Consider the following 21082-nt stretch of genomic DNA (forward strand, 5'->3'; position numbering starts at 1 on the left):
TGAACTCTGGGCTAGGGTTAGCCTAACCCAGAGTTAGCGTTAGCCTAACCAGAGTTAGCGTTAGCCTAACCCTAACCCTAACGTTGTTTTCACTCCTACTTACTTGTGCTTTAAGGCCAATGAGGCCAACGGTTCCCGCTTATTGGTCCATTTGAGGAGAATCTGAGGCCACCTCTGCCGGAGCGATCCCTCCGCGCACGACGCCTGAATAAGACGTGCACGCCGGGGTGAAAAGTGCTTCGTCCTTTGTAGTGTTGCGAGGCACAGAACCCACATCTGAAAGTGATTTTCTGTAATAATACGAGGCATCAAAGTGCACCCAAGTCTTGTTATGGACCCTTCACATGCACCCAAGTGGAGCCGGCCCGGTGACGCTTGGTGTGGCCACGGCGGAATTTTAGTGGCGCTATGCTTGGAATGCGCCGCAACCAGGCAAAATGGAAATGACACAGTCGGTAATTTAATGGAAGCGACAGACCCCGCGGCTCCTCGCCCGTCTTCCTCACCCTTCCGCCATTCACTTCCACCACTTTTCCAGAGCAGCACAAACTTTAACTCAATATTTCCTCCCCGGGAAATGAAATAAGGAAGTCTGCCTTCAGCCGCGGCTCGGCGGAGACCACCCTCCTGATGTTTTCCAGGGACCGCCGCCCCCCTGCCTCCCCGACGCCACGGCCGTTGCTTCTGCTTTTCCTATGTCCCCGCCGACGGAGACGGGCAGGGCTTTGGACGGTTTGGCCCAGCGTCCCGGCGCAGACTAATGCCGAAAACATGCGGCGCGTTGAAAAGCAGGAACACTGACCCCTGGCTGGACGTCACGGCCCGGCTCTTCCCTCTGAAGACGCGCTCGGTAAATAACACTGCGTTCAAAGGCAAGAAGGAAAAAGGCTTCCGGGTGCAAAGCAGGACTTTCCACTGGGCCTGTTCATAAACTTACTGAAGGTCCTCGCGCTGTTTTTAGCATATAATCATTTTGAAATAGCAGATTTCTGTGACCACCAAAAAGGATGCCGTCCTGACACTTAAATGGAAAACAGATTGGCTCCTTGGCTGCGACAGCACTGCTGGTTTAGAAGTTGGTTCAGTCAGCTCTGGGCTTAGATTACAAGATTTGCAAATTAAAGGAAAACCGGAGAAGGGAAAAAGCATGTGTGCCGAAGCCCTGCGCTGGTGGGTCTGCGAGCCAGGCGCGCGGCACCGTTTTATCAATGGAAAGGATTATGCGTGAACTCCAAACAACGTATGGATCCAGCGATTTTTTCCTTTTCTCTTTTGACAGTAGAGTCACATGTGGGTGCTTTCGCTCCGTGCTCTGTTGCCACTGGGCTCCGGGAATAAGTGGCGCTGGTGCCGCAGCGGGCCCCGGCGCGTCTGCTCGCCTCTCCGGGAGGGCTCCGTTTGTTTCCCCTTTCACCCGCCGCCCGTCTTGTTGTGGGAGTCGGGTAAAGTTCTGAGGCGGCGGAGGCGACGCCTCGCGCAGGTTCCTTCAGCAAAAGTTCCTAAACGGGATGAATAAGCTGCCTTTGTTCTCCAACTGTTGATGACTCTCTGTGACCCTCACACACACACACACACACACACACACACACACAGGATCACCAGATGCTGAAGGATGTGGTTCTTCTGTCTTTTAACCAATATAGTCTTGTTTCAGCAGGCAGATTAATAGTGGATGTGCTGTTTTGAGTTTGGAGGAATATTCTGATCTCATCATGGTCATGGAGAGGCTGCACACTTTCTTTGGAAGTGCTTTTGAAGGCCTTTTTTTAATCCGGCCGCTTTGTCAAAGCGTCTCCGGCGGGATTGCCCGTCTGTTCCTTCGGCATTGCTTTGCGTTCCATCTTCCGGTGGCTGGTGCATCGATTTTGGGGCGCAGTGATAGAGAGGGGAATAAATAAAAAATAATAAAGGAAGAGTGTTTGCTGCAACAATATGATGATTCCTTCTGCCAAAGTCATATTACTCCTCCATTTGCATGCTTCCGTGTGTGTGTGTGTGTGTGTGTGTGTGTGTGTGTGTGTGTGTGTGTGTGTGTGTGTGTGGTGTGTGTGTGTGTGTGTGTGTGTGTGTGTGTGTGTGTGTGTGTGTGTGTGTGTGTGTTTAAATCAGCTTTAGTCAAATAATGCTGGTTATTAATTACATGCTTGCGAGCACCAAATTCCACTTAGCTCGCACGTGCACGCAAACACGTCCGATGGCTAAAGCCCACTGTGGCTCCGAGCCCTCGCCTCCCAGTGCTTCTCCACCACGGCTTTTGCTCCGTGCACGGACGTGTCCGTCTCCTAAAGTGTATTAAAATGGAAATCGTGGAGCGTTTGTGCAAAACCAGGCTCCGGATTAAGCGGATTTGAGAAAGCGATGCTCTTTATCCACCGCGGGGTTATGGCGTTCCTCACTGCCGCTGTCACATTACGGCCACCCACGGGAACCGCCAGGCGCGCGCACGTGCACGTGCGTGCACGGCCGGGCCTGAAGACAGGATCCACTGATCGTGCGCCCTCGTGATGGTGCAGACGTGTCACCCACAGTTCCCAGTTATCCGTCGTCTGTTTTCCACCGAAAAGGAAGTTTGCTGAGGTCACTTTTTCATGGAAATGGCTGTAATCCGCCCCCCCCGACACCCACCCACACACACACGCACACGCACACGCACGCTCGGCCTCCTCTCTGCAGCGTTTATTTTGACTCGCACGTCTGCTTTATGTCTGTCTCAAACGCGTTCCGCCTCGCCAGTTTCCCCCCCCCTTCGAATGGGAAGTCAGATTAAACCTGGTCGTTGTGGAAGTGGTGGATGTAAACACGCTCGACAGGTCCAATGATTGGTAATGACTTTTCAAACCGTTACCGCCGGGCCTGCTCCCCAAACCAGGCCTCTGCGGTCGGAGCAATTAATATTTGGATTTTACCGACGGTGCCGTAACGGGAGAAAGAGAAAACGTGCGGGCGCTGGAGTTCATTTGACGTCCGCGACGCATGAATTTCCTGCTAATGGGATTAATTGAAGGCCAACAGGAAGATGGATTAACGACATTAACTATGATTCTGCCGATGCTTTTGCTCTTAAATATGTTTTTTTTTTTTGTATTTTCCCCTGTGAAGAGACTCGCTAATGTGTTTCTAATGAAAGTGGGAGCTAGCTTGTTTAAAGCTAATCCTGCTCGTTTAAATCCCCATTTCACACATTATTCCGACAGCGGTTTTCCTGGAGCATCGACGGAAGCGCGATCGTCAGTTTCGGGCGCTTTGTTCCTCACGAGGGCTTTCTGACCCGCACCGCCGTTAAAGCGTCCTCTTGTCCGGCGGCGTGTCGCAGCGGCGAGGCAGAAATCAAAGCACGCCAGATGTTTCTGGTGTCAAACGCTCGGACAGAAAACTGGCACCGCCGGCGAAAATGGATAAAAGCGGATCAGAGTCCGGTTTTGTATTCAGTGATGAATATTAATGCGCACTTTGCTGCCTTCAGGAGCAGCCATTTGGATTCCTGGTCTGGATTCAGGCACCACACGCCGCGATGACGCTACGGTCTGTTTTTGTTCCACTGTGCTGAGCCGGCGTCTCGTCTGAGCTCTGAATCAAAGCCAAACATTAAAGCCCCTCAGCCGTTATCAACGTGACATCACATCCCTCAAAACCTCTGAGGGTCCGTCCCTTTGGACTCCATCCCCCCCCCACCGTTGTTTATTTCACCGTCCAAATGGAACTCTTGTTTTTACTGTAGCGTTATCGATGTTGTTGCTTATCAGTCAGGCTGAGGTTCCAGTTTACACGAGCGCGGCCCCGTAAGGTGCTCGGGCGGCGTAAATCAGGCGCATTTCTGGCAGCTTTGTAGGCTCGTGGTGCTGCGGCTGAACTTTTTACCCTAATTACGTCGCTGCTAATGGCTGCAGGTTGCCAGAGAGGCTGCAGATCCCTCCAGGCTCTGATGTGGCCAGGGGAGGTTTGGGAGGGGGGGGGGTCTGGTTCAAGGAGGAGTGAAAAACAAATAAACGAGGCCAGTTTGGAAAACGCTGCATTCCGGATTTCATGGAATATGATTGACTCCTGGACAAAAACGCCCCAAAGTCCAAAATAAAACATTTAATCCTAAGGGTGGCCAGTGTTTAAATTGAAGAGTTGGAAACGTCTCCCAGAGGCTTCACTCACCTGAAGCAGAACTGAGGGACTTGTCGAACGTTGGGATCATTTTTTAGATCCCGGCTAACTGTCAGCGTTCCGGAGGCGCTGTCAGGCCAAAGCCCAGTGGGAATGTTCTTCACCGGGAGCGTCGGCGGCGCTGGCCTCCCGGTGACCCTCGGCAGGCTCGTATTTGTTTAGCATTTCCACAGCGTGTAATTGGCGTCCGTATTTGGGGAGCTTGTAAAACTTCGCACCAGGCGGAAATGTGGTGACGTCCCTTCCTTGTAAATGAATTTATCTGCCTGCTTTTAATCCGTCCTCGGGCTTCCATTTAAGCTTTCCACAGCCACATGAAGTCCTGCGGTTTTGTTCCCCTTTAGTTCGCGTTCATAAAAAGATATGCGCAGCTCCTCTCAGCCAGAGGGTAAGTGCTCATGGAATAAGTGCAGCATTGATGTGAAAATTAAAATAACAGATGTCAATATGTTTCATCAAGTGCGAAGAACACAGGCTAGATTGATGATAATGGAACAATAATAAGAAACACGGCATCCGTAATGGTCTGTAATGACCACAGTGTAAACAAGTAAGAGTCAGACATGCTTGTAAAAGTCGTCCCAAACATCGGGTTTTACACGTTTCTGTTCCTCCGGTGAAGAGCAGCAGAGCCGGAGAGCAGAGGTAGAAAAAAAAAAGGCTGGTTTTAGCGAAGGGTCACCTCCGTTTGGCTAATTCTGCAGCTTTGTTCGCTCTTTTGGGGCGGAACAATTTGTATAAAGAATATTTCAAATTGACGGTCTGATTTCAGCAGTGTATCCACACACACTTCTGTGGTTTAAAGCGAACTGGCCAGTGTGGCGGGTGTGTGTCGATGAGGACGGGCCTGCACGTGCAACGCTCCACGTGCACGTGTCTGCTCCCTCAACAACAAAAAAAAGAAGAGTATTTTGGTAACAATACAACGCAAAAGCTAAATCCCTCAGCCAGATTTGGTGGATTTCCTCAGCATATTTATCAATCATCTCCTCCTTTTTCTGACTTTTCGGGCAAATCTGGTCCTTTCTGCCTTAATTGCAGCGACGCCAAAAAGGTCTCAAACGGCTAAATCCGAGCTTCTGATGATCCGTGCAGATGTTAGCGACACGTGCAGCTGGTGATGGTTAGCGTTCTACATGTCAGCGCTCTTAGAGGAATGAGATAATTAGCCGTGGCTGCAAACAAGTGAAAAAAAAATCCAATTTTTGGAGCCGTTCCCGCATGGGTTCCATCCTGAGGCGGCTTCTCGGAGGAGGTTAGGAGGTAAGGGAGCCAGGCATCATTGGCCGCGGCCATTTTGCATGCTGTCAGAGCCGAGGGTCAGTTTGAGTAATAGTAATTGACACATTGATCTAATAGGGCCATCATAATAGGCCTGTTACTGAGCTGGGGAATGGTGCTCGGCGTCACCTTAACATGTGCACGGACTGACATCCCGCCATGATCCATAATGATAATTGTGATTTAGCCTTGCTTTCAACCTACGCCCCGACGTCCCCGGCATCAGCAAATCTTATTACGACTGACCCTGCGTTGCCTCCATTAGAACTGGGTCATTTGTTAAAATACTGCAAAAGCAAAACAATTGAAGCCTCTGCCATTTTGATTCTATAATAGCAGGTAATCATTGTCCCTTTGAATCAATTCCAGAGGCCCATTTTTCGGGATAGAGCTTGGAATTGGATTGATTGGAGTCCGATAATGCCGAAATCGATGACGCAGCCGCCTCAAAGTAAATTATCGTCGGCTGAATTCTTTGTATTCGTCTTAATGCCCGTGTTCTCGAGCGGGCACGGTAGCCGGCCTTGGAGCAGGAGGACCTTTCCAAATGTTGATGTTGGGGACCTTCAGGATGGAAAAATGATTGGAGCCTTTCAGCTTCATCTCTTTTATCCTCTCGATCAGGCGCGCGGGGTTGGTGGGGGGGGGGGGCAGATCTGTAATAAGATGGAAGTAGACACTCAGTCCGGGGGCAGTGCTTTCATCCAGACAGTGGGAATATACAATAGCAGAGTTGGTGCTTGCTGTAGCTCTCCTAAAGCATCTTCACTGCCAGCGCGCTTGTTTACCTGTGATGTGTGTGTGTGTGTGTGTGTGTGTGTGAGAGATCGGTGCTCGACCCTGCCCGTGTCCACGTTGCAGCGGACGCCACTCGCAGCCTCTGTGTGAGCTGTCAGGTTCTTTGCCAGCTGTAGGATGGCTCCGGAACCAGATAATTGTAGCCTCGCTGTGGCTAGCTGTTAGCCGTGGCCTCAAAGCTGTTAGCCGTGGCCTACCAGCGTGTAGGATTGGCTCTTCAACGTCCACCAGCAGATATAACATGCAACTCTGTTTTATATGCATCTGAGGGCAGGTTTGGGCTCACTCGTACCTGCTACCTGCTTCTTTTTGAGGACGCTTGGACTGACGGAATCCTCTGTTACGGTCCTTAACCCTTCCAGCTGAAGCGGTCCGTTAGCCAGCACAAGTTCCCACAGGCAGCACGCTGTGGAGGCTAATGCTGTTTGGCGTTGGCCGTCGCATTGAAAGAAAGCTTCAATAATTGGAAGGGATAGCAAATGTAGCACAAACACACAAAAATCACGTCACACAATGGGATGGAAGAGGTGAGGGGTGAATGGAAGGGGACTAAACGCTGGAAAGGATACTTTCTCTCTCATCGGGTCCATTAGGGCTTCTTTCCCATCGGAACACTTAGTCCGTGTTCAGACTGACAAAAGCGATGCATCAGAGCCGCTTCTTGTTTTTATTAAATCTACACTCGGCCGTGTTGGTTTATCACGTCGGTGAGTGTCGGCGGGAAAACAAATTTTTGGGTTTTGCGCTGATTTAGCGAGACGTTTAAATCTGCGTTTGTCCCCCCGGATGCTCAGGAGGTGGAACACAGGAAAACAGAGGTTTGATTCTTAACGTATTTATTTTTTTAACTGTCCATCTCAGGGCCTGGCCTGGTGGCTACACGTTGTTGTCTCCCACGTTAAAAATAAAGACGCAGATGAAGCTAATGAATGTCAGAAGGCAGACGGCTGAGAGCGCTCAGTCCCGGGGCTCGGTGCGCTAAGCTAGCACAGATTTCACCAGCACATCCTCAGCCACGGCAGAACCGGAGCCACGCGGGGGATCGGTGGCGGGGGCCGGAGGGTCGGGGTCCCACTTGATGAAGATTTATGTCGAACTTTCCCCTCAGCAGCCGCCGCCGCCTGCCGTTGGACGGGCTCCCTCGCGGAGCTGTTGTGCGGCTGCGCTGAGAGAAGGGCTTCTCTTAAATGTGCTGCATGACAAAACGTTTCCCCTCCTGCCCTCCATTGAACTCCCTTTCATTACGTGAACCCTCAGAAGGGCCAGACAAATGGGGCATAGTGGAAATAAATACGAGAGCAGTTCTCCAGGGAGCTACTGAACAAGAAAAAAAAGAAAAAGCCCGGCGTTGAGAGGGCTCCAGCATAAACTGGCTATTTTATTGTTTTCTTTGTTTTATCCTTCTGTAAAAAGATGGTGCCTCACCAATGCTTGCTCCTTGCAGAGCCAACCCACCGTACAGCTGCGCCGACCTGTATTCTCTCCGCACGGGGGAGATGGTCAAGTCCATTCAGTTCAAAACGCCGATCTACGACCTCCACTGCAACAAACAGTACGTGAAGCAGCCGCACGCCACAGCGAGCCGCTGTCATGTTTCCATGCTAATCGCTTCTTTTTGTCTTTCTTTTCAAGCATTCTGGCTGTGAGCCTGCAAGAGAAGATCGCAGCTTTCGACAGTTGCACCTTCACCAAGAAGTTCTTTGTCACAAGTAAGAAAAAGGATCATAAGACGTACGATGCAGAGAGCACAGACCTATTCAGGCTCCCCTGTTTCACCCGCAACTGTAAATCTAGGCTGCAGTAGGACAAGGTTACGTAACGTAGTAGGTGAGTTAGGATCAAAGCCCCCTGGCGTTTCACTTGGGAAGGTCAAAGGTCAGAGTCCGTCTGTAATCCAGAACATCAACAAAATGGAATTGTTTACTTCTTGGCCCATTTCGCCGACTTTCTCACAGAAAAAAGACGGCCACATTACCTCGCTATTAAATATGTTCATGCTTTAAACCTCCTTTTTTAAGCGGCGCAGGCCTGTTCTACTGGATCGGGCCGACATTTCAGCAGTTCTCAGCATGATTTTTGCTTTTAATTAGCAGAAATCTAATCTTGGAATCAGCTGAAGCACGTTTTCTGTCAGATGGCCCATGTAATGGGATTATATATGGAGATTTGGGCCGCTGCCATCGTGTTGGCCGACAGCACAAACAACAAACGGGAGGGCCCTCACGGAGCAGCCGGGACGTCTCCACGTTTGAAAAGCTCTGACCAGGACGAAGAGGAGGAGGAGGAGGAGGAGGAAGAGGAGTCCTGCTGCATCTACCTGCCCAGAAAGGCCAGAGAGCTCGGCCCGGCCGCCTACTTAAGCCATTGACTGGAGTAAACTGACCTTACTGACTGGCTTTAATGTGTCTCCTCTTTGTCTGCCCGCCTTCCCTATCAGCGTCTGGGCTGCAGGAAACCAAACATACTCAATAGTTATTAATCGTTTGTGAATCCGGGGGCCTCTCCTTCATGACGTTGTTTGGTCCGCCGAGGCCGTGGACGCGTAGAGGGGCCTGTAACGTGAGTCCCGTTTTCCCGCTTTTGTGACGCCGACGCGTCATTTTCTGGAGCACTTGAGCCTGTTTCTGCTCCCACTCCGCACCCACGTGTTTAGAGGATGGCCGGGAAACGGCGCCCTGCTCTCTGAAGGTGATTGAAAATGAAGAAAATGAATCAAGAAAGGCTCCCGAACCCGCAAAATATTCCGACCGTTCAAGCGACGGAAGGTATGAATGATGAGCTCATTGGGAATGGAGGAAAAAGAAATGTTTGATTGACTCCTCCACTGCCTTTTGTGTTGATGAAATGTGGCTCGTACATCATAAAGCCCGCTGACGACAGGGCCCAGCTTTGTCCTGCGCCTGGAATAATCCCCCACAGGGAACAATATCTCCGTACCGGAGCGGCGCGCTGAAGTTCTGTTTACATCCAGCTTGAAAAACACGTTCTTGCTTCCTGATTGCACTGACACCAGATTTGTTTCAGCTTCGTTTTTCCCCTCTTTGTTGTTCTTTTAGCCTGCAGAATCTCAGCAAATCCGATTCTGTGAGCTGGTCCTCATCTGCTGCCTCTCACAGGCGTTTCTCTTGTCTCACCCAGTCCAGCTGAAATGTTCATTTAACCTGACCTGCAAAGAGAGTGGATCTGTCGTTGACCAACATTAGCCTAAACCCACTCTTTGTCTGATCCGGCTGCCTCCTGTCCCCTCTGACTCCACCTATCGCGTCCGTTTCCTCTTCCTGCTCTCCAGCCGGGAGGCCAAACACCCTTCGGCTTCTTTCGGCTTTGGCGAGGCTCGGGAAGCCGTCGGGCCCTTGTGGTTCACCTCAGGCGGCCCCTCGCCCAGCACCTCCTCTGCTGCTCGATGACTAAACGATCGTCCTTGTTCCTCCTCCCCACTACGGTGTGGAGCCCCCGTGAGGATCGAATCCCCATTTCTGTCCATATTTTCTTGGTCCCCAACCATGGAGCTCCGCTCAGCTGTTGACAGTGTTGTGGTGACGTCAGGGCTGTTTACCACTTCATGGAGGCGCAGCTTCCTTTCTCACTCGCCATTATTTTGCTTTTCTTCTGGCAACATCGGTTGTTTTTCCATGTGTCCACACAGAGATAATTGTGTCGAGGAGCCAATTTACAGGGCACCACAGTCTCCATTAGGTCATCCCGTGCACAGACGCACGCGTGCAGACACGTCAGCCTCATTAGACGGCCATTAATCTTCACAAATCGGAGGCTCCCCGCAAACACATTAATGGATCAAGATAATTACAGGCACTCTCCGCGTAGGAGGCAAACTTCTGCATCTGCGCTCCCTTTTTTTTTTTTCTTCCAAACTTCGAACTTAACGCTGTAATTTTTGAAACCTTGTTGGTTTCCTTGTGCCTTGGAGCTCAGCTGAGTGGGCCCGTGGCTGTCCAGCAAACAGAAAGGCATGGGTGACCCGTCTCTAAGTGTGATTGCTTTCTTCTGTTGTTTCAAGGCTGCTACCCCTGTCCTGGACCCAGCCTCAATCCAATCGCTCTGGGAAGCCGGTGGCTGGCCTATGCTGAGAACAAGGTAGTCTGGACACTCGCACACACACACACACACACACACACACACACACACACACACACACACACACACACGATCGTCCATTTCAGAAGTGCCTTATCGGAAAAGCGACATATTTACAACCCAAAAAAAAGCAGCTTTTTATCTATTTCCCCCCTCTTTAATCCGTCTGGATAAACAACTCATTCCAAGAAGCGTCCTCAGGAGATGATAACATTTTTGAAAATCAACAGATGCGCAGGAGGTTTGCTTTTTATTCTGTTTAATGGGATTGTTAAGTATTTAGGAAACCCAGAATATTCCGCCGAGCACTCTGCAATACGTTTAATGCACAGCGGTGTTTTGGTGCTGCCGCACTCAAGTAATTGACAGATGGGGCCGCCGTTGATGTGACAGTCTAAGGATTTCCAGAAATGACCAAATCTAGTATTTTTAAAGCCCCAGAGTAATGAGGGACGGAGCCGTTCCAGTGATATTGTGTTTGGAAATTGAATCAGTGTAGATTGGCTGTTGGGTCGAATGATGTTTCCAAACCAATTTCCTGCTATAAGAACGAGCAGGGAGGCTTTTGGATGTCTGAATCATGCAGCAATTTCCTCACTTTTTTTGAGGATCCTCTTCTAACTTCCCCTTTCATCCGTGTGTGCAGCTGATCCGATGTCACCAGTCCCGGGGAGGCGCGTGCGGCGATAACGCTCAGTCCTACACGGCCACGGTGATCAACGCCGCTAAAGTAAGTGGGAACGCACGTGCACCTTCGCCAGCTCTGTTCCACGGCCACCTCGAGCACAAACACTTCAGAGAAGCACAAAATACATCTGCATCTTGACAGAAACGGCGCCTCGGCAGGTCGCGTGGTCGCGTGAGCGAGCCGGGCTTCATTAGTTGGTACAAAAGACCGGCGTATTTTCAAACGATCCAACTAAACGGCTCCGCGAACACAACCTGATTATTTATCTGATTTGGAGGTTAATGGCTCTGCTCAGTGAACAATAACTGGATTTTCTTAAGTGGCCGGGCAGCTCGGCGTTGCCCCGGAGAGCCCTTCCTAAGTGGTTCAGGATACTGTCGGGTGTCTTCAGGTGATGAGGCTAATTCGACTGAAACGACTCTTCTTATCCGGTTCATCAACGCGCTCCAGTTGCTCCTCTGCTGCAGGAATGAAGGGTTTTCTTGTGTTTTGGTATATTCGTCCTCTTCTGTGCTCAGTCCCAGGTCATTGAGATCCATGAGCAACAATAAGGTAACAAATCCTCTTCTCCAAACGGATCTACAACACTCCGAAAGTAATCTGCCACGTTCATGGGATCTCTAAAGCATCTGAAGGACTTCCTGGGTCTTTTTTGGCAACACATGACACCATCCCTCTAGTCCTGCCCTCTGGAAATGTGCCGACATTGGAGCCACCTGGCCTGCCCGGCTGACTGCAACTGAGCTTATGAGACACTTCATCAGCCTGCTCCCTCTCTGGTTCTTTTATTCCTCATCTGTAATCTTTTTCACTCAGACGGCCGCACCGGAGTCATCTTCACGGGGAGTGACTCTGAAGATGGCTCGCTAATAACCAACAGCCCTCTTTGAGGAGAAATCCATTCCCAGCGCTTGCCGCACGTGCTAACCGGCTAGCCGCTCATATGGTTCTGGTCTGTTTCTCCATTGAGTCAGAAGAGCTGATTGATTTGCAAAGAGGGATTGCATCACTCCTCCTTCTGCTTAATAAGTGCAAACAGCAGGCAGCGTGAGAGAAGTGTTGTTAGGAGGCTAATGATGGCGTACATCAAAAAGATCACTGCGTCACTAACAGTTTAGCGGCCTGGAAAGGAACAGAGCAATCACACAAGGTATTGATATGCAGACAGGCAGTCTCCTTGGCTGCCCTCTCCTCATTTAGGACCATATATCTCAATATAGATGACAAGGTATCTCCTCCTGGCTTGTGGCGCGACACGCTGGCTCTTAGTGCTGATGTCCAGAGACATGAAAAACAAAGGGGGCGGGTGAGGGGGGGGGGATAAAGTGTAATGGCTTTTGTTTTTTTAAGAAAGGTAAAAGAGAGAAATTGCAAGACCCGGACCGGCTCAGCCTCCATCAGATCACAGAGGGAAAACCTTTCACATAAATCATGTCCTAATTTGTTTAGAAGGTGACATCAGGCCGCAGATGCGGGCATGTTCAAGTGTTCTTGGCAGCCATCAGACATGATCCTCATCCAGCCCCCCCACCCCCCATCAGCAGATCGATAGCTCCTGTTTGGACTACCACTAAGAACTCCACAACTGCAGTGATTAGAAAACACATTAGTGTTGCTCAATTAGGAGCCAAACGCCTCACTTAATAATTGATGGCGCTTCTGGCATTTTAAATGCAGGTGCACATGCACACACACATGCACAGAGGCAGCAGGGACTGTTAGCGTGCCGGCCCAAGTGGCAGAGAGAGACAGTTGGCAATCCTTAGACCCAACAAACGCAAGGCGCCATGCTGTATTGACAGGGCCGCCTAGTCTGAATGCCTGATTAGGCTCTCTGGGGCCCCTTTGGAGCTTACACTCTCTCACACACACACACACACACACACACACATGCACAGACACACAGTCACACACATTGCACTCCATTAGGCAAAGACAGTGTAGTAGGTGAGATAGACTCCACTTAAGCAGCACTATCCATTTCCCTCAATCGAGCCACAGAGGTGTGTTTGAGGCAGACACCCAGGCTGGGCCTTAATCGGACACAGAGGAGCCTCTCACCCCCCCCCACACACACACCCATGCACTGACATACACACACACATGCACTGACATACACATACTTGGCAGCTCTTGCTCATCTTCACAAACATCTGAAAATTTTTAACAAAATTAGTTAAAATGAATTGCACTTCTTAAAACCTGATTTCATCCTCATCCAGTGAATCGCATTAACCGGCTTCTGGTTTGGATCGGAAGTTTAAAAAAAAAAAAATTTTACAGCATGGAAACCTTTAATAAATGTATACAAATCCAGTCCTCCGTCCTTTTTCCTCCCAGACGTTGAAAACAGGCCTGACCATGGTGGGGAAAGTGGTCACCCAGCTGGCAGGCACCATCCCAGCCGGCGCCGTGGACGAGGAGTCGGCACCTCACACCGCCACCCGCCGCAGCCCCCACTGCCCCGGCGTGGTCACCATCATCGACACCCACAGTGTTGGCGAAGGACAGGTCAGTCGGAGTCTGAAAGAAGCCGAATGAAGCTGCAAACTGCCGCCAGATTAACGCGACATTGCTTCGCCCTTTTGGTTGATGCATTCACGTGTGTTTAATGGTTCCTGGGGCTAACAAGGTATCCGCCCGCAGCAGAGGGCGTGGCAGTAAACGCAACACCACTGCAGCTATACGTCCTCTGGAATCCTAAATACTTAGACTGAGCCCAGGCTGAACCTTCCCACACGTGTAACGCGCACGCCTCCTGTGGAGCGGATTAAACGGGCTGCAGTCGGCCTCTCCACTCTCTGGTTTTGTCAAACATGACCCAGGTAAACACAGCTCTGGCCTCTGTGGTTTGGTGGGAAGCAGGAACATCTCAACCCCCCTTCTTTCTTTTTTTTTTCTTCCTTTTCACCCCTGTGGTTGGGGCACACTCGGGTCCATTCACCCCGACTCTGAAAGTGTGACCTGAGATTCCTCTGCATATTTTAACAGGCACCCTTTGAGTCCCGGTCCTGGGGTGGCAGCTCGGGTCTGAGACGCTGTGGGTCTGCAACCTTACAGGCAGCTCCGTGGAAAATAGCGTGCAGTCTAGCCATTTTTACACAAGACTGCATACGTTATTTATTACATTAGTTGCGTAGTTGGTACCAAGATAGAAAAATCTAGCAAAAGGTTACCTAAAACACCTAAATCTCAAGTTCTGATTTATCAGTCCATCTCATTTAATTCTAAATAAACATATATGGCTGTATTTTTGCTGGAACATATACTCATTATACAACACTGGCCCACCCAGATACTGTACGTATACCTCCAGACGTATCATATTGTAGCCTCGACGTGCTCACGGTTTGAACCAAGCCAGTCGCCTTCAGCCGTAATTCCCCCCAACGTCTAAAGAAACGCACCACGCTTTTATCCCCTTAATTCTCCTCAGCCACTCCAGAGCGTGATTAATCACACGGCAGTAGCTGTCACTTTTTTTAATGAGCCATGTTAGAATGCACAGTACAGTTTGTCGATGATGTAGTCGCCTCACACACACACACACACACACACACACACACACACACACGCTGCTCTCTGCTCTCCTGAGTGGAGCTGCCCTGTAGCTAGCTTGTTGTCCCATAAGCTGGCCCTAAGCCTTCAGAAGCAGGCCTGCACTCTGTCACCAGTCGGCACGTTGTAACCATACACTGGCAATAAACACTGGCTGGACCAGGCAGGCTGCTGCTGGGAGAGTGTGTGTGTGTGTGTGAGAGAGAGAGAGAGAGAACTGGGAACATGCAAGGATATGATAGTGGGGTCCAGGATATTCCCATGTCTTCCAGGCTTTGAAATTCCTTATTTGGAACAGCGGCTTTCGAACACACACGTTCTCCGGTGTGCAGCGAGCCGCCGGGTCCTCTGGAGTGCGCTCCTGTTTCAAAGGGCTCCAGCAGGATTCCCTCACAGAACAACATTGTCCGCCTGCACTGTAATAAAAGTGATCTGCTTCATGTCACCAGCCTCTTTGTTTCTTTCGCTTCTCCCCCCCCCCTATTTTTTTCCTCTGTTTTTTCATGTTATTTTTTTTGTGGCGAAACCCTCCTTTAGAGGCTGTTTCTTGTTTGGACAAATTCCTATTTAAAATGCAAGACCGGTGCCATATTTAACCCACTGAATATATTCTCTCTCACTCTCACATAAAGTGGTCCCACGTCTGGACTCATTTCCAACGTGTCTTTGTGACTAAAGGGCTTTTCTGCCAGCTTCACATCTCAGCTGAGCCTTTATTAGATTTCTCTTGACGACCATCCTCACGCAGGCGTCCAGGAACCAACTCCAGTTGTGTAAAGTGACTTTTAATGCGATTTCCTTCTGTCCAGATATAAAACGGGAATACTAAAGATATATTTAAATGCTACATTCTGGCTGTTTTACGGGAAAAACTGCTGTCGCAGCAGAGGAAATGCGCTATCATTGGATACTTTTCGTGCATCCTCTGGCTTAAACGCTGGCTCTAATCAGGTTGGGGTTCGAGGGGTTTATCACTGCTTTTGTTTTCAAGCTAAGCAGGTTTATGTTTAGCCACAAGAGGGCAGATGGCACATTCAGAAGGAACGCTAGCGTGCTGCGGTTCCCCTGTTAGGTGATGTCCAACAACACGTCCCACAGTGGCGATGATATCAGACCAAAACCAAAATGTGCAGAGAAATCCTTCAGGGAGGGAAAGTCCCATTGTGGCTTCAATGTTCTCATTGTTAGAAAATGATTTTTGATTTTTCTGTGCGTGTGTGTGTGTGTGTGTGTGTGTGGGTGTGTGTGTGTGGGGCATGTGTGCATTTGTACGTGCGTCTGTATATGTACTCCAGGTCTTGGTGAGTGAGGACTCGGACGGAGAGGGAGTGGTGGCTCACTTCCCAGCTCATGACAAACCCATATCCTGCATGCAATTCAACCCCAGTGGTAAGACCCGCTTGCACGCACACACACACACACACACACACACACACACACTCATTCACGGGAGCGCTCTGGCACGTTTGGAAGCCATGAAAAGCAGAAGGGTGATCACACTTTCCTTCAGCTCTGAAGGGGCTTCTGGCTGCCTCCTCCCATCTCCTCAGCTGGGCTGCAGCACTCCTATCGCGCCCAGATCTGCCCGTTGATTCATGTCTTCCACAGTGGAGCTGCTGCTCCGCTCACCAGCGCAGGCCGCACGTGCACGTCACACACGAACCCGGGCGTGCAGTCAGTAAACGGGGCCTGTGAGCTACACCGGCCTCCATCAGATCCACAGAAAAGAGACGCGATATGAATAGAAATAGACGAGACGCTTCTCTTCCAGCCTCATATTTAGGATGGCGCATGGGTTTATAATCTTTGATTTGTCTAACAAGGGCAGATTCCTGCCAAAATGAGCAGTGTGCGCACGCTAGATTTTTCCACCGTTTCCTTTGAATCCTGCCGGTGTTCACAGGCGCTCCGAGGTCCCAGCAGGGTTGGAAGTCTTTCTGCTTCATTCCTTTGTGTTTTTACTACATGGTTTGGTCTTTTAGACCTGCTGCCTGTCAAGATGTGTCCAAGCTTCTGAAATCCAATGCATGCACTGTTTTTTTTGAATTCCCCGTGCACATTTTCCACCGCCATGTATCAACCATTCCCTCCTCTCTGCCACACTTCCCGCGTTCCCAGCTTCGCCGACCTTTCCGCCTCCGAAGGGAAGGGACAGTAGTGGTTTTCTAAGGCGCGGAAAGGCCGGCTCATGGAGCGCACGACGTGTCAGGCCGTGCATGGTCCCGTGACTCTGGCATGTGTGAGCCTTATCTTCACGTATATGATGCGTGCATGTGCAGTTAATAAAGGAGCTGCTGAGAGATGGCTCTCACCCTATGACCTCCGAGTCCCAAGAATCCTTCACTTCATAAAGACTTATGTCTGAACTCAGCAGCTCCATCTGAGTGTGAACAGAGTGATATTGCAGCCTGAGTCAGACGAGGCATTTTTCTCCCCGGCCCACCTTCTCCCACGCTCGATTCACCAAAAACCCGCACGCGGAACACAAACCAGTCCAGTGCAGCTTAAGGCCGCTTTACATCACACGTTTTAATCTCTGCATTCCAGACCTGATGTCTGTGGCCGAACATCAGGAGCCCGTGCGTGCGTTCATCTCTGACGCTTTCGCTGTAGATCCACCTGCAAAAACCTTCACGATGTGTATTTATTGTTTGTTAAAAGACGTGCGCTTGTCAAAGCGGTCTTTTCCTACCTAGAAGTCCAGTTATGAACCGTGCACGTGAAGGTAGAATAGGTGAGGTCCTGGGCCGGAGCAGAGCCGGGTTTTCTGTTGTACCAGTCCTCCAATGAACCTGGGATCTCAGGTGAAAGCTAGTCGGACACAAAACCCGGCCTTGGATTTGGGCGCCCCGGTTTAGCATCTCTCCACCTCTCTGTCATTGCTTATGAAAGCTAAAAATATATGCATGTGTGTAGAATTCCACCCTCAAGTGATCACAGAACATGTGACCGTTGGCTTCAAACTGCTGAGTAGACAGTTCTGAGCATTTAACGCGTGTTTAGATTACGGCCGCCCTAAAAATAGAGTCTTTGTTGGACTGGAGCAAGGTCGCAGTTAGCATGTGCAGTGAGGTTAAAGAGTCACTGGAGTGTAAAGTTTCATCGCAGTTTAATTCATTTTCTTCTCAGAGGAGCCTGCCATCGAGCGTCCCATAATTAGAGACTTTGCAGTTTCATCAGAGCCCCCAAATCCTGAGCGATGGCTTCAGTGGTCTGAGTTCTCTTCCAGCTCCAGGGACGTGGCTTTGACCGAACCGCCCTCCTGCTCACGCCGAAGGTCCGTCCCCCCCCCCCCCCGCCTCCTCCTCCTCGGCGGTCAAGCCCAAACAAGAGTTGAGCAGGAAACAATGATTTGACTCCAACAGAGGCTGAAAAGGCCAGAAGTCTTGGCTGGGAAGAGTTATGTAAGAAACCCCAGTGGCTTGTGTGTGTTGGAGGCCGTTCAGAGGGCGGAGCGGCGACCGCCGCGTCTTGGTGTGGCGGCTGGCGCTTCGGCGGATCCGCGGATCTATTCTTGGCGGTGTAATTAGAGGGACGCAGATGAAATGCAGCGGCCAAGCGCCCTCTTTAACAGCTGCAATGTGTGTCTGCTTGTTTTCTTTCACGTCTCGTCCTCTGTACTTGTCCTTAACGATCCTTGACTTGATTGTTAGGTGCGGCGCCAAGGTCAGGACACGCTCATATTTTTACGACTGCGATATTGTCCAACAACTCGAGCGTGACTTTTTGACTGTGACTGGCACTAGATGTAGCAGTTGATCCAGAAACCGTAGGAGTCGCCGCCCTCTGCTCCGCGCTGGGGGGGGGCCACGTCTGATTCCTCTTTAGTTCGTTCTCTTTGCAGACTTTGACCTCTCGAAATAGTCCACAAGTAGCAGCAAACTGGACCGGTCCTGCTCTTTAGGGCTGGGTAACAGCATCAGAACCTCGTTACTGGACTGGACTGGCCTGGAATAACTGGGAAGTTGGCTCTAATAATGAGTAAGTGTACAGTCATCTATGCAGCACCACTCTGCTGTTGGCATATAGAAGAACATACAGAATTCTTCCAGTCTTGCCTTTGGATAAGACTATATTAAAAAAGAAAAATCCAAACTGTGTTTTTAATTTTCCATCAAAGCCAGAAATAATGTCTGATGAATCAAGGCTGAACTGTCCCATAAACCATAGCCCTGCTTTAGGAGCGGGCCCATCTAATGAATAGGCTGGCCTGTTGAGCCTGACCATGGAGGCAGCTGCACCGTCAGGACAACTCTCCGTGGTGTAATAACTCTGTCCCTCCATCCCACTGATGTGTGAAAGAAAGCAGGCCGTCGACAAAAACCCCCGGACCCGCACGCACATGTTGAACACGAGGGGAATTCCCCGCACACAGGCGTCCTCTCTCAGCCGCACATTTATAGCCACACATTTAGCATGGATTGAGTCGTGTCTTCACACCAAGACAGTAATTAGTGTGACGCAGCTGGTACCGATGCTTGATTTACTGCGCCGCTCGCTGCCGGAGCCTTCTCAGCGCCGCCAGTGGAAACTCGCTCCTCCCCGACTGATAAGTTGGGGACTGAATTTAGAGCATTTTCAGTCTTTTACAAACTTTCCAAGGCCTGAGTCAGAGACCAGGAAATGACTCCAAACACGCGGCGGTCGGCCTCGACATTAAAATGCCACCATATTACATGTCGAGACGGGGAAAACGGATGTCTGAGGTCGTCCTGTGTTACCTGGAAACGCTGCCCGGGATCCTTCGGGTTCACTGGGGTGAGGCCAGCTCCATCCACCATATTCCAGGAATGCTATCGCGTTCCTCCAGTCGTTCCTGGAGGCGTCTGTGGTTTGCATATTATCCTGCTCTGTGGTGGACCCCTGCGCTGGGGAGGGGTGTGCACGCTGGTGGTGTCCGGCGTGCAGTAGTGAGGTGGTGACTATACCCGCAACACCCCTATGCAAGCCAGGGGCTGGGATAGATATCCAGGCACGCTGCTGTAGCGACCCTAATATCCAGTTTCCACCTGTCCAGCGTCCTGTTAGCAGGACTCAGCTGTCAATCACCGCTTTTCCTCCTGCTCCTCCTACGAAGGATTGAAACCAAGCTGATCGCACGGTTCAACCTTTGACATGACTCAGATGCTTTAGCTTCTTTTATCGCCTCCTCCTGTCATCCGTCTCTTCAGACCGTGCGTGGCCAACGGGTCTCTGCAGAACGTTGTAATTCACCTCGTTTGTCTCGCGCCACAATGTCCCGAGGCATGAGCGCATGGCTCCATCCGAGCCTCGCTGATAACTTATTTTGATGTATCCAAACTGTCCTGAAAAGACGACCAGGGGAACCTTCTCACCAGTGAGACAGTGCCACTAACTGTTCCGTGCGAGGAATTACGGGCGGTGAACGTTTAGAATAAATCACCTGTGACTTCCAGGCCTCGGGAACGCCGACGGTTGAACTCCAGAGTGGTTTTATTGGGATTGAAACGCGGTGACTGGTCACCTGCTATCAGTGGGAGCGGCCAGGGGGACTCGGGGAAGCTCGCAGGACGGACATTCATCTCTCCGCCTCCGACAGCAGACTCCCCGGTACGATGGATTCGCTCGCAGCCCACGCGCGGTGGTGACCTGCAGCTCATTTGTAACTTCTTTCCAGTGTGTGGAGGTGGGTGGCGTGATGGGGGAGATGTAAATTGGCGTGTTCGTGTTCCTGTGATCGGACCTCTGCTTTGTTTGTGCTGGCAACAGCGTCGACAGATGGTTCTGATTCAGGACCGTGTCGGGTTTGCCTCTTTATTGTTCATATTAAAACTGATAATGTTAAGGTTATTATGGAAAAACCCATCCCTGTGGCTTCACCTGATGCACTGAGTTCAAATGGTGTTGCATATGTATGAAACGCCCCCGAATATTCAGTCCAATTCAAGCTGGAATAGCAGCAAGAGACATAAAACCGGCTAATATCCTTTCCTGATGGGTCCGGGAACGTCAGCGCTGTCTGACTCGCTCCCAGTTTGTGGTCCCGAAAATGCCGAAACCTGACTCTCCGTGTTCAAAGTAGGTCCATTCTCGGGGGAACGCGGGTATTTTATCTCAGTCGTTTCGATTGAATTTAAATGGCGTCCTCTGTGTGTGTGTGTGTGTGTGTGTGTGTGTGTGTGTGTGTGTGTGTGTGTGTGTGTTGCTGACACACAGCTGGTTCATGCCATTGTTGGTTTGCCAAGCTTTTTTTTCTTCACGCTGAAATTAAAAACCCAAATGTTCTGATGCCGCCACACATGCGCAGGCTCCTCTTTTCTTTGTGTTTGGTCAGCGGACGGTCGCAGCGGTGTGAAATCGGACCTCTGACCAGCGGCGGTGAACGTTTAAAGGGATTTTGTGAGTTAACGCGACCGAACAGAAGTCTAAGTATTTTAAAAGAGGCGGAGGAAATGCGAGGAGCTTTCCTCCGCAGCCCCGGTGTCTGCGTGTTTGCTCAGAAAGGGGATTAAGTGCTGATCACAGCCCCAAATTCTTTATCAGGGGGTT

General features: G+C 50.5%; 1 protein-coding gene across 4 annotated transcripts in view; it reads left to right on the forward strand.

Annotated features, from left to right (window-relative positions):
* Positions 1-21082, forward strand: part of bcas3 (BCAS3 microtubule associated cell migration factor) — a 176716-nt gene that overhangs the window by 9054 nt on the left and 146580 nt on the right. For all 4 annotated transcript variants that reach the window (XM_029844234.1, XM_029844237.1, XM_029844236.1 and 1 more), the window contains exons 8-13: positions 7676-7783; positions 7864-7940; positions 10250-10326; positions 10973-11056; positions 13355-13525; positions 15868-15961. In XM_029844234.1, coding sequence (XP_029700094.1) covers positions 7676-7783; positions 7864-7940; positions 10250-10326; positions 10973-11056; positions 13355-13525; positions 15868-15961 — 611 coding nt within the window. The remainder of the gene's footprint in view (positions 1-7675; positions 7784-7863; positions 7941-10249; positions 10327-10972; positions 11057-13354; positions 13526-15867; positions 15962-21082) is intronic.

The sequence above is a fragment of the Takifugu rubripes genome, chromosome 11, assembly GCF_901000725.2.
Source record: "Takifugu rubripes chromosome 11, fTakRub1.2, whole genome shotgun sequence".
Taxonomy (NCBI): Eukaryota; Metazoa; Chordata; class Actinopteri; order Tetraodontiformes; family Tetraodontidae; genus Takifugu; species Takifugu rubripes.